At 54.9% G+C, this 13,022-nt stretch overlaps 1 protein-coding gene across 10 annotated transcripts in view; it reads left to right on the top strand.

Annotated features, from left to right (window-relative positions):
* RAI2 (retinoic acid induced 2) overlaps positions 1-10,733 on the top strand; it is a 397,647-nt gene extending 386,914 nt beyond the window's left edge. For 8 of the 10 annotated variants that reach the window (XM_041741690.1, XM_041741692.1, XM_041741689.1 and 5 more), the window contains one exon: positions 8,758-10,733. In XM_041741690.1, coding sequence (XP_041597624.1) covers positions 8,782-10,359 — 1,578 coding nt within the window. In that variant the 5' untranslated portion in view covers positions 8,758-8,781 and the 3' untranslated portion in view covers positions 10,360-10,733. The remainder of the gene's footprint in view (positions 1-8,757) is intronic. The other 2 variants (XM_041741697.1, XM_041741696.1) reach the window with 2 other exon arrangements.
* Positions 10,734-13,022: the final 2,289 nt, after the last annotated feature.

The following is a 13,022-nucleotide window of genomic DNA, read 5'->3' as shown; positions in this document are numbered from 1 at the left end:
TCCTAGCAGACACCACTCATTCACAGGAGGCCCGAGTAAACTTTCCTCCCCACTGTGAGAGCAGGGCAGTACCCCATGTCATAATAGAGGAAACTGAGTTCCAGGGACATAAAATGACTTCCCCACAGTCATGAAAAGCTCTGTGTCTTCTTTTTTTAAAGATTTTTATTTATTCATGAGAGAGAAAGAGAGAGAGAGGCAGACACAGGCAGAGGGAGAAGCAGACTCCACGCAAAGAGCCTGATGTGGGACTTGATCTGGGGACTCCAGGACCACGTCCTGAGCCAAAGGCAGATGCTTAACCACTGAGCCACTGAGCCACCCTTCTTTTCTTTTTTTTTTTTTTAAGATTGTATTTGAGAGAGAGAGAGAGGACAAGCCGGGGGTAAGGGGCAGAGGGAGAGGAAGAAGCAGACTCCTCACTAAGCAGAGAGACTAATGCGGGGCTTGATCCTGGGATGCCAAGATCATGACCCGAGCTGAAGGCAGACGGATGCTTAACCAGCTGAGCCACCCAGATACCCCTGTGTGTCTGTGTCTTGAATCTCATCTGTTCTATTTCAATCACTGGTCTATTAGGTTTCATGGACTCAGGAGTTTATTCCATCTTTTTATTTAGCTCCTTACCCATCAAACGATACTTGACATTTTGATGGTTGAATCAGACCATCCCACGGACTTCGGTGTTCAGTGCTGGTTATGTTGGAGAGGTAGCAAGGGACCTCTTCGACTCAAGTGAACTTTGAAACCAAAGCAGTGGGTGAAGGGCTGTGCTTTTGGAAGAGCACAGATCTGGGAGTAGGTGCGCTCTACAACCTCTGAGCCTCACTCATCCTCTGAACCTCAGCTTCCTGCTTGGCACAATGGAGAGGTGAACTGGGCCAGTGACCCCAAGACTTGTTCAGGCAGGGGGACCTGGAAGTTTCACTGGGCCTCGATAACATCATCATCTCTCCTGCTGAGTTGCAACATTTTCATTCTTGCGCTCCTATCAGAAAAAAAAATTGCACAGTTCCCTAACACACACACACACACACACAATTATATGTCTTCCTGTATTTTTTTTATTACGTATGCTATAAAATAGGAAAATGGGAATAAAAAGGATGAGAGGGCAAAATGAGCATAAATGAGCTTTATGGTAACCTCCCCTTGTTCCCAGGAAGACCTCGAAGTCCTCTGGTGTCCATAATGCTCGGGGCCCTGCTCGCTCCTCCTGACTCACCACCTCCACCATGTTTCACCAGCATCACATCAGAGCTGAGATATGCAGTCTGTACCCTGCAGAACTGCCCAGGGCCACTGGCCATCTCACTGAAGGAGAGACTCAGTCCTGAACCACGAGGCCACCACGGTTTCCATAAATGGGGTAACGTGTCGGGGAACTCATTTCCAAAGCTCACCTGGGTGGCCGTATTCCTTTTGGAGGGCTGTGTCTGTCTCTGGATATAAAAGGCAGTCAGCTGTAAGGCAGGCAACTATTTTGTGTATTCTCCGTATTTTCACTAATTTGGGAACGCATTCATGGGGTAATTATGTTCACAGCACCAGCAGAACGGCTCTGTGCTGGTGTTTAAAGCTCAGAAAACGGAATCACTGGGGCAAGTAAGTAACAATTATTACACCCTGTGGGGAGAGCAAAACCATGTTTTACCCAGCTGGAATGACTTCTTAGATACCGAGTGCAGATCGGGTCCTGACTGGTGAAATCATCCACGTTGTATTAAAGGACAAAGACGCATTGCTCACGTGACTCCTCGTAAGTGGCAGGTGATTTTTATACAGAATTAAGGCAGTCATCCAGGGTGTAGTCGAAGTACTGGATCAAAAGCAGAAAATCGACTCAGGGGGCACCTGGGTGGCTCAGCGGTTGAGCACCTGCCTTCGGCCCAGGGTGTGATCCTGGGGTCCCGGGATTGAGTCCCACCTCGGACTCCCTGCATGGAGCCTGCTTCTCCCTCTGCCTGTGTCTCTGTCTCTCTCTCTCTGTGTCTCTCATGAATAAATAAATAAAATCTTTTTTAAAAAACCGGAAAATCGGGCAGCCCGGGTGGCTCAGCGGTTTAGCGCCGCCTTCAGTCCAGGGCATGATCCTGGAGACCCAGGTTCAAGTCCCACGTTGGGCTCCCAGCATGGAGCCTGCTTCTCCCTCTGCCTGTGTCTCTGCCCCCTTCTCTCTCTCTGTGTCTCCATGAATAAATAAATAAATAAATCTTAAAAAAATAAATTGTATATATAAAAAAAAAACAAAATCGACTCAGAATAGAGAGTGCTCGGCGAGGCAGGATTCTCAGCAGAGGTCTCTGCGAAGTCAGACGTGTCACCTTTTCCCAGGGGCAGAGGAACTCAGGGAGATGCCGTGAGAGCTGGGGAGAAGTTGAGGGAGCTTGGGCAGATGCTTTTATTCTTTTCTGTGAAGCATGAATCCAGATCAGTCACTCAGAAGGTTGGCCGGCGGTTTCCTCATCCCCTGGCCTCTAGCTTAAGAGTTCCCAACCTGGCTGCACATTAGAATCACCTAGGGAAACTTGTAAAACCCCAGTGCCCCAGTTGTGCCCCGGACCGATTAAATCAGAGTCTGGGGGGGAAGGGAGAGACCCAGACATCAGTAGTTTTTAAAAGCTCCCAAGAGATTCTAATGTGCAGCCAAGTTTGAGAACCAGCGCTAAGCCAGAACTTGTCAGACTTTAACGGAACGTGTGTGCACACAAACCCCCCGGGGGCAGCCTGTTAAGGTGCAGATTCTGATTCAGGAGGCCTGGGGTGGGGCCCAAGAGCCTGCATTTGTAGCAAGCTCCCAGGAGATGCTGCTGCAGCTGCTTCAAGGACCCCACTGTGAGCAACGAGGACAGAGACGATCCAATTTTGACCCCAAATAATTGACAGCTGCCTACAGGCTCCCTACAAATCAAAGCTCTCACAGTTAGAAAACATGTATCTTCAGACAATTATCAAGGTATATTTTTGAAATGAATGTTTTAGAGGAAGAAGTTGATCCGGATAGAAAAATCTCATTGGGGCTTGTTTCGGCGGGAGAGGAGAGCGGGTCACATCTGCCTGCTGTTTGGGGCCGAAGGGGGGCTGTTCAGGAGCAGGGCCTGGGGGCAGTCGGCCCAGCCAGCCCAGGGGCACTAAGATCACTTCCCCTGAGGCTGGGCTGGCCCTCCAGGGCCGCAGACGGTGTCCCTGGCTGGGGTTGCCCCCTGGAATAAGCTCTGCTCCCCAGAGCCTGGGCCCGGCCGGAGAGTGCTTGCTGGGGGGCACTGGGCTCTGCACACCAGGGCCCTGCGATCATCTTGGTAGCTGTCTGTGGTGAAAATGCTCTAACCTCACAAAATAACAGCACGCCCTCCCTGGAAGACGATCTGGGCCTCCGAGAGGGACTCCTGGCACGCTCCGGGGCTTTTTCCAAATTCCCTGCTCAGAGAGCCCACTGTACGCGAGCTGGTCTTGGGGACTCAGTTGGGGCAGGGTGGAGTAGAGCTGGTGCAGCAGGCTCCTCAGGGGGCTTCACTGGGGCCCTGGCAGAGGGCATTGGGCTGAGGGGATTGGGATGTCTGGGAGTGTGATTGTGTGTGTGAGAGAGGGAGGGAGGGACAGGGAGAGAGGGAGACGGAGACACTGACTTAGTGATAAATGCCCGTAATGAGGAAATAGAAGGACTCTAAGACCTGGAGGCTAGTCTCAATTATCTGAGTGTTTGAGTGTTTTTTGCTTTTTATATTAAGCCATAAACGAATCCTCATTATAAAAATGTCAGTCTGTAAGGAGGCCCGGAGGGTGACGCGAGTGCTCTGTGCAGCCGTCTGGAAGCGGGAAGCCTGGGAGGCAGGCATGGCTGGCAGCTGCACCTGGTGGGGCGCACATGGGGGGTGGGTCCCTAACTGGCTGCCCTGGAGAAGGCCCCAGGTCGGCTCCCTCCCGCATGGACCTCCGGCTGACGCAAACAGCACACAGGCAGCTTCACTTTGGCTTTCTTTCCCTGGGGGAGCCAGATGAACCCGGGGACCCAGGGTGGATCTGCTCTTCCCTCTGCTTGTGCTCTCTCTCTTTCAAGTAAATAAATAAAATCTTAAAAAAAAAAAGTACCTAAGTCATCAGATTATTATGTAAATGAGTTAATACACGTAAACTGCTTAGAAAAACAGCTGGCATGTAGCTATTGTTACCATTTTATTCTCCGAGGCTTGCTGCTGGCTGCTGAAGGTGGGTAGCTGTCCTGTGACCCCCCATGGTGCCCACGGGGCCTGATCCTTTGCTTTTGTCACAGGGAGAGCACAGTGACTTTTATAATAACTGGCCTTGGGCCAGTTTTCGTCAGACTTTCTGGGTCGCAGTGTCCTCATCTGTAAAAAGGGTCAGGAAGAGTCTGGAGAGCCTGAACGCCCCTGCCAGCCTGGCCACGCCACGGTTCTATAAATGGTGAGCCTGCGACCAGAGGCTGGGCAGGAGGAACCAGACTCAGGAAGGCCTAGACGCGCAGTCATGCACCCCTTCCCTCAGAAAGTGTTTCCTGGGCACCTACTATTCACCAGATACAGAGAGAAAGATGAGGCAGTCCCTCGCTCCTGAAGAAATGAGTGACTAGGCAATCCCAGTACGAAGCGGGGGCTCAGGGTCAGACAAGCGCAAGTTGGGGTGCCATAGGAGCTCAGTGAGGTGGTGGTGAGATCTCAGGGGCTGGGACCCCGAACTCTGACGGATGAGCAGGAGTTGGCTGGGTGGGTGAGGGCAGAGGCCCAAGAGGCCTCCAGGCTGAGGCACAGATCCTAGGGGGAGCCTGCCTCTGGTATACTTAGGTGATAGCTAAGTGAGGGGTTCAGATAACAATTCTGTGACCCCATAGGTCTCTGAACCTGACTATTGCTCCAGACAGCCTCTCCTCACCTCATTTGTCCTGGGCCCTGAGGCCTTTCCCCAGACTCTCCATCTGGGGGGCGTGTGGCCTCTAATGGAGTAGACCCCAACCTTCCAGGTCCAGCAGCTGCCCAGGGGCCAAGAGATTGAGAGTGACCCACAGGTCCCAACTCCCCACTTCCCATCTGGCCACGCTGTATTGGCCGACCCCTGGCCATCCCCCCACCACCCCCCCTACCCCTGGCCCATGATGGTGTAGGCAGGACAGATGGATGGCCTCATTTAAACCCATTTGCAAAAGATGTTCTGAAAAACCTGAACAAAATATTCCGTCATCTCTGAAGATGTCATGCCCTTCCACTTGAACGTTAGTTGGTGGCTCCTGTGATTCCTCATGATTTGAAGAGGTCCCTAGCACGCCCGCCTCCCCATGCTACCCAGCAGGGAGGACACCTTCTCTCCTGTCAGCTTGATTCTCACTCATCCTGGGGTCGGGAGGCTAGAGACTAGCCCTTTGAACCCTCATCTTATGAGCTGGTTGTTACTCACAGAGCATCGCCAGGGCTCCCAGCAGCTGACCCACCGGTGGGGCACCCACTGGCAGGATGAACGACAGGGGAAGAGGAGCAGAGAGAAAGACTAGAGACTTTCTGGGAGGCAGGAGGGTGCATGCCGAAGGCAGGGCTACTGTGTGTTTTGCCAGCGTAGCCAAATACAAGCCTCATCTCCACGAGCCCAGTGGCTCTCTAGGGAAGGAACTGGGGTCTGGGGGTGCTCACAGGGCCTACTTTGGCTGAGTAATCAGGCAGGCCCAAAGGTGTCATGTGGAAGGAGGTGAAGTGAGGTTAGGCCCAAGCTTCCTTTCCCCTTTGCCCCAGGCCTGCTTCCAGAGATTTGAGTCCCCAGCAGGAGATCTCAGCGCCTCCCTGTAACTCCTAGGTTCTGAGGTGCCCTCCCGCCCACATGGCATCTGTCCCAGGAAGGCTGAGGTGTAGAGGATGCCGGCCTTCTTGCCCTCCAGTAACATGGCTTTGGGCTGCGTTTCCCAAAGATGGGAACTCTGGTGACCCTTCAGCTCCTTCCCCTGAGCAGGACAGAGGAGGGCCCTGGTGGACAAAAGAGAATAAGCAAATAGTTCAGTGATTTTTCTGGAAAGGACCTGCCCACCACTTTGAGGAAATCTTAGGCTCGAGTGCTGTATTTACACAGCTCTGCAGGCACATGCACTTGAGGTTGAAGGCTGTAGAGGACTGTCCTTGCCAAGAAACCCAATACACGAAGGAGTGTGGCCCTCACAGCTCCCACTGGGAGAAGAAGCCGGGGATCTAATCCCAGCCTTAGTGTCCCTAATGGTCATCTAACATTCCTAGGGAATCAGTTTCCTCATCAGTAAAATGGGCATAATTCTAGGGCCCCTCTCATAGTGTTCTGAGGATTAAATGAAGTAATGCATGGAAAGTTCTCAGCATTCTTGGCAGAGACCTAGCATGTATCAAATGCCCAGTGAGTTTTGGCTCCAGCCATCTGTGAAAGGAGCAGGGGCCCTCTGTCCTGGCAAGGTCCCCTCCTCACACTCTGAACAGGAAGGTTCTGGGGGAGTAGGGGGCCTAGAACTGGAGCCAGGTGGGGAGAGGAGTGAGGTTTCATGGGAAGAGGTGAGCGCTAGCACCCGAACTGAAGATGTGTGCCAGGAGCAGGGGGAAGAAGCATCGAGAAGTCGGCTTTCTCTGTGTGGGAGGGGACGGGGGTGCGTGAAGGAGACAGAGACGGAGGGAGGCCGTCTCGCTGGGAAGGGCAGGTAGGTGCAGCTGTTACAAGAAAGCAGCCTTACAGCTGGGTAATCCTAAACTCACAGGAAGCCCGAAGATGGCACAGAGCATGTCTTGACCTCTCCCAGTGAGTTGCCTCAAAGGCCACCAGAAGCCACCTCAGATGGGTGGCCATGGGTGCCTTCTCTCACTGCTGCTGTCCTCGCCCTCACCGGCCCCATCTCAGCTTCCCTGTAACCTTTTCCCACCCCTCCCTGGGAGTTCGGGTCACTGTCTCCTGCCTCCTTGATGCCTTCTCTCTCGTGCCAGCAGATCTCTCGCTCAGAGATGTGCGCCCCACTGGCCTCTGATGTGCGCTAAAGCAGGAACCTTGTGGGACTGGCTCCTGCCGGCATCCCCAGCCCCCAGCAAAGCGCTGGTGTGCAGTAGGCATTGAGCACATGGAGTGCTTGCACGAGCGAATGAATGCGTGCATGTGTGCATCCGGGAATGGGGGAGCCAGTGGTGCGTTGGAGGCATGATACTTTGTGGTCTAAGTCAGGCGGCATGCCTCGCCGGGAAAAGCAGGCCCCTTCGGTTGGGGGCAAGCCCCCTCAGCTTCCCCGGGGTGGGCTGCCTCCCTACCCTGCCCTAAAGGTATCATCGGCCAGCCCGCTGGGTCACCTCCTGGTTTCCAGAGGACCCCCTGCGTCTAGGGAGTCAGGCTCTGGAGCCCTCCCTCAGAGGCACCAGGGCTCGCTCTGCCGAGGGGCGTCCCCCACAAAGTTGTTTACAAGGCATCCTTCCGGGGCCCTCGCCTCCTCCTGCTTCAGAGAAATTCCTTGTCCTGTGCACTTGACACATTTTGATGGTCTGGGAATACCACACAGTTGTTCATTTGTTAACACGGCCTTCCCGTAGTGAGGCCTACTGTGTTTCTTTGCACCCTCGCGGGCTGCTGGGCTGCCTCTCCTCCTCGTGGTGGAGGTTGTGTCGGTATTTGGGGGTGACCAGAGGAGGACGCGAGGTGACCCCGGGACTAGAGTCCAGACGGCTCCAACAGGTGAGGTCAAGAATCTGAGTTGCCCAAGGCCTGCCTGGCGAGCCTGAGGATTATTGAATTATTATTGAGCCCAACCAGACTCCAGGGCTGCACAGATCCCCGAGTTAGACATGGTGCCTGCCTTCTCCATGGCAACCAGGCTAAATATGGACGCGTTTCCATGGAGAGCCATCTCGCAGTTGCAGCCCTGCTTCCTCCAGGAAGCACCCGCACTGCGTTCCTTCGGCCTCTCAGGAGGCGGCCAGAGGTGCCCGGGATGTTTGTTTCCAGCAAGTCTTCCATCTCCCCGGCCCTAGAACAGCAGCATCCCCGCTCGACCAGCTAGAAGTTAGGAGAGGTCCCGGGTCACAGACATGAGCTGACTGCGGAAAGCGCCCCTGGGCCCGATGAGCACTCATGCCGTTGTCCCACGTCCACGTCCACGTCCACCGGCTCTGCGGAGTGGCTTCTCCGTTATGGGGGGGACAGGGGATGGCACCGGTCGGAGGGAGTCGTGACACAGCTGCCACGATCCCTGTGGAAATGCACCGCCGTCCCTTTCGTCAAGCCTCCCCGGGAGGAAGCATTGCTACAAAGAGTCTTTAAGATGCTTTCTGTAAGCCGGGTGGCCCTCTTCGGTTCTCTTAGAACGTTCTAACGTTGACAGGATTTTATTTTGTTCTCGAAGTGAAGTAAGTCTTCGCTGCCCATTTGCATGTGGACGAGTCAAATCTGCACACATCTTGACCGTCCAGTAGAGCACCGTGGGACGGAACTTTGTGTTTGGCGAAAGCTAAACATATAAGCCGAGTATTAGGCTTAAAAATACTCTGTTTAACCTCTCTTGGCTGTTTAGTCATTACATCATCTGTGTTTATAGCTTAATCGTCTGTTAAATTGGGCCTCTCCGCGCACAGCTGATCATTTGGGTGTGTTTGTATATATTAGGAAATATCTATAACATGTATGTATACAGAGAGAGATGGGTGTGCTCCCCGGTTCACTAAGATACGGAAACTTTTAGGAGACGCGGAGAGAGCGAGCAGTTCGGAGGGGAGGGTCATAAATAGTCTCTGCCAGAAGATTCACATTGTGCGTTCCGTGTTGCAGGCCCGGTGGCATCAGAGCCGAGTGATGGATGACCTGCGGTCCCAGAACCTCTCCATGGACATGACCGACTCCTCTCCCGCCTTGGCCAATAACAGACTGGAGAATGGCATGGCCCAGCTGATCACCACCGAAGCCTGGAACATCAACTCCACTGACCTGGTAAAGAAGGCCCTGGTGACCGTGCCGGCCCCGTCCATCCTGAACCCCCCGGCCGAGTCTCAGAGCGGAGTGGCTCTGAAGGTGGCGGCCACCGTGCTGCAACCCCTGTGCCTCGGGGAGAGCCCGGTGGTGATGCCCATTCACATGCAGGTGGAGGGAAGCTCGGCGCCCGAGCTCAACCCTAATGGCAATGCCACCTATGTCATGACCACGCAGGGCCCTGTGCAGCTGCCCGTGGTGCTGGAGCAGCACGTCTTCCAGCACCTCAACTCCCCTCTGGTCCTGCCGCAGGAGGCCCCATGCTCCTCCAGTGCCATCCACAACAACCTGTTCCAGGGAGCCGAGGACCCCGAGGCCCCACCCCAGCTCCTGGACCTGCGGATCCCCAGCCAGCCGCAGGAGCCCACGTTGCCATTTGAAGCCGTGCTCCAGAATTTGTTCCCCTCACAGGGCGCTCTCGGCCCCCCACCCTGTCAGCCTCCTCCTGGATACGCCCCGGTGCCCCCCCAGCCCTTTAACTCCCCGCTGTCCCCCCTGGTGCCCCCGGCCACCCTCTTGGTGCCCTACCCTGTGATCGTGCCCTTGCCCGTGCCGGTCCCCATCCCCATCCCCATCCCGGTGCCTCAGAGTCCTGAATCCAAGCTCGGCTCCAGTTTCCCCAAGCCGCCGTCTTCCTTCGGCCTGCACCCCTTTAAAGGAGGCCAGCCCCCCCTGGAGAAGGAGGAACTGAAGCCCTTCGATCTCCTCCAGCCGAGGGAGTACTTCCAGCTGAGCCGCCACACGGTCATCAAGATGGGCAGTGAGAACGAGGCCCTGGATCTGTCCATGAAGTCGGTGCCCTGGCTGAAGGCTGGCCAAGCCAGTCCCCCCGTCTGCCAGGAAGATGCGGCCCTAGACCTGTCGCTGGCGGCCCACCGAAAATCTGAGCCTCCCGTGGAGACCCTGTTCGACGGCAGCGGGTCAGCGGACCGCCCGGCTCACGGGGCGCTGGAGAAACTTCCCGGGGGCGGGGACGCGCCCTTTGCCCCTGCCACGGCCCCCGGGGCCTCGGCCACGGAGAGCCACGTGGGGGGCAGCAACCCTGCCCAGCCACCCGGCCAGCCCGGCGGGGACGTCAAGGCCGAAAATCACCCTGACGTGGTGAGCGAGTCCCAGGCGGCCAAGGTGATCGTCTCGGTGGAAGACGCCGTGCCCACCGTCTTCTGCGGCAAGATCAAGGGCCTCTCGGGGGTGTCCACCAAAAACTTCTCCTTCAAAAGAGAAGACTCCGTGCTTCAGGGCTACGACATCAACAGCCAAGGAGAAGAGCCCGTGGGCAGCACAGAGCCCCTTAGGAAACCCGTCAAAAACCGGAGCATAAAGTTAAAGAAAGTGAACTCCCAGGAAATACACATGCTCCCGATCAAAAAACAACGGCTGGCCACCTTTTTTCCAAGAAAGTAAATAATGGCTTTTTAAAATTTTTATGATTATAATATGGGGAAAGGTGCATTGGTTTTATAAAAAGGCATTTAAGACAAATTATCTTTGTTAATTATTTGGGGGAGTAGTTGGGAAGCGGGAAGGCGAATTGGCTCTAGAGGCCCTGTAAGCTAGGATCGTTTTCTTTTTTAATTTTTGACTTTTCACAAATGAGTAAATAAGAGCAACCTATTTTTCAAGCAGATTGCACATTTTTTGCAGCTTTAATGGAATATTGGGTGAATCAGAGGGGTAAAAAAAAAAAAGCTATTTTCATTGCCACAAAGTGCTTTGATGATGTAATACCTAATAAAGGGTAGGATGAATATTTCACAATAAATGTTTGTTTGCACTAATTGGTTGCAGCATTCTATCATTTTTTAAATTTGCATTCCTTAACTGGTGTGGTTTGGCCAAAACTGTTGCTAGTAAAGCACTGCAAGTTCTCCGTGTTTTGAGACCTAAGCTCTTCGGGCGCATCGGGCAGAGAAGGATTATATTGGCCTCTGCCCCCATTAAAGGAAGACTTGGAATATGTATGGCCTGGAGCGAGTCACTTCCCCCTCTAAACCTTGCTTTCTTCATTCGTAAAAATGTGGCACAGAGAAGGGGTGGGGAGGTGAGTTGCCAGTCCCCGAGGCCCCTTCCAGGTCACCATAGACCGTGGGTGTGGAGAATTCTGTGTCTGAGCCTGCTGTAGACTAAAACAGACAAATGTGTCTAAAAGGAAAATTTACCTGCTTCCTCCCCACCCCCTCCCAGAATTTAGCTGCAAAGGACCTTCTTTTCAAAGGCAGTAAGAGCATTGGTCTGAATGACTGAAGGGCTTGCAACTCAAAGGTATTACTGAAGACCGCTCGCGACCAGAGGTAAGTCCTTTGCCGGTGGAGCAGGAGATGTCTCGTGGATGTTCCTGGCCTGGGGTAGAGATAGTTGGGAGTGGGGCCGGGAAGGGAAGAGAAAGTCTTTGCTCCTTGTCAGTGCAGCCCAGTGCTTCTCAACTGGGGTGATGGTGCCTCCCCAGGGGACATCTGGCAATGCCTGGAGACACATTTGGTTGTCACAGGCAGCAGAGGGGAGCAGGGAGGGGATGCTACTGGCATCTGGTGGGTAGACACCCGGGACTTTGCTAAACATCCCACAGGCATTCCCCCCCAATACACCTCTGCCCCCCCGCCCCCGGCTGCAGCGGGTGATCCAGCCCGAGCACCAGTGGTGCCAGGCCGAGAACCCGGGGCTCAGCCGTTTCTCGTTGGGCGGAAGCGAGGCATCCGGCAGAAGGGAACAGCACGGAGCCGCCCACTCAAATCAGGAACCGTGAGCGCACAGTGAAAATAGAGCTGCTAGGTGGCCCGTCACACTCGTGTCTGAAACTGTGTTGGCGAGAGACTGACTACGGCAGGCCCGCTTTTCAGCTCCGAGCTCTTTCCTTCACGTCTTGCAATTAGCACGTATCCAGCTGTTACTGTGAACATGAACAGGAGGAAAAGCAGTTGCGAGACTGTTCTTTTATTACCAGGCTCTCTGTGGATAGGGTTACCGTCTCAGCTGGTCCCGTCCTGTGCACCCCGGATGGATTCTCTCTCTCTCCTGCCCGTGTCCTGGGCTGTTAAACCTTCTTTGGCCAAGTGCGCCGCGGTGCTAACAGGCAGGCAGCAGTCGCTCGCCGGGCTGTCCTGTTCCACGGCCCGGCTGCACTCCGTCCCTCAGCCTCCACACCGGGCGCTCTTTTTCCAGTTTCATGCCCAAACTGGGTCGGTGGCCCTGTTTCCCGAGCGTGGCACACACGTTCCGGGCTCGGAGATGACACAGATGTGCCCGGGGCCTTGCTGATGCCTCTGGTGCCCGTGTGCGGTGACCTGTGCCGCCCCTGCCCTCCCAGCATACCGGCCAGAGCTGCTGCTTACCTGGCTCCAGGGAGCAGAATTCTCGGTCTGGCCGGTAGGAGAAGCAGGTGCTGCAAGCTGAGTGACGTATAGGTGGAAAGGAAGGCATTTGCGGCCTGTAATTACATTATAAACCTCAAGCCACAAATTTCTCTTTGATGTGTCTGGAGGTGCCCCGTACTTCGGTGCTGGTTGGGTGCGAATTGTTGGCTCCACAGCCCCGCGGGGTGTTGAGTCGGTAGGGCCTGTCCCCTCGCCCTGGGACAGGTCCCTGGAACAGGTCTCCCACCACCCTTCTGCACCCAGCCCAGGGCCTGCCGTTTGTGGCCGGGGGCCTTTGGGGAGAGGCCGCTGTGGCATTGGGGAGACTTACCCAGCGAGGCGTGTGAGGTCTACACGGAGTGATATCTAGTGACGAGGCTCAGGCTCGTGCTATTGGGGCCGTGACCCACTCTGCCTGCCCCTCTTGCCAGCCTTTGATGGAAACTGGCATCCAGTTGGCTGCCTACAGGCCAGGGAATAAGGAGAACAAAGGGCTTGTCGCTGTGGCCAGGGTGAGCCTGGGGTTCCCTGGTGGTTCAGTTCTGCGCTCCCTCCCCGGGCAGAGGCCTACGGCCTCTCCTGCAAAACCTTGTGTAAGAATTATCAGCCCAGAACCCTGGTTCCTAGCCTGAGGCATGTGATCCCCACGAGGGTCACAGAGGGGGCCACTGGCAAACTCCGGCCCCACGGTTTTTCTGTCTGACTCAGAGAGCCGTG

Source organism: Vulpes lagopus, chromosome X (assembly GCF_018345385.1).
Source record: "Vulpes lagopus strain Blue_001 chromosome X, ASM1834538v1, whole genome shotgun sequence".
NCBI classification, from domain to species: Eukaryota; Metazoa; Chordata; class Mammalia; order Carnivora; family Canidae; genus Vulpes; species Vulpes lagopus.
Note: the sequence above shows the minus strand (reverse complement) of the source record. Positions and strands in the feature narration are given on the sequence as shown.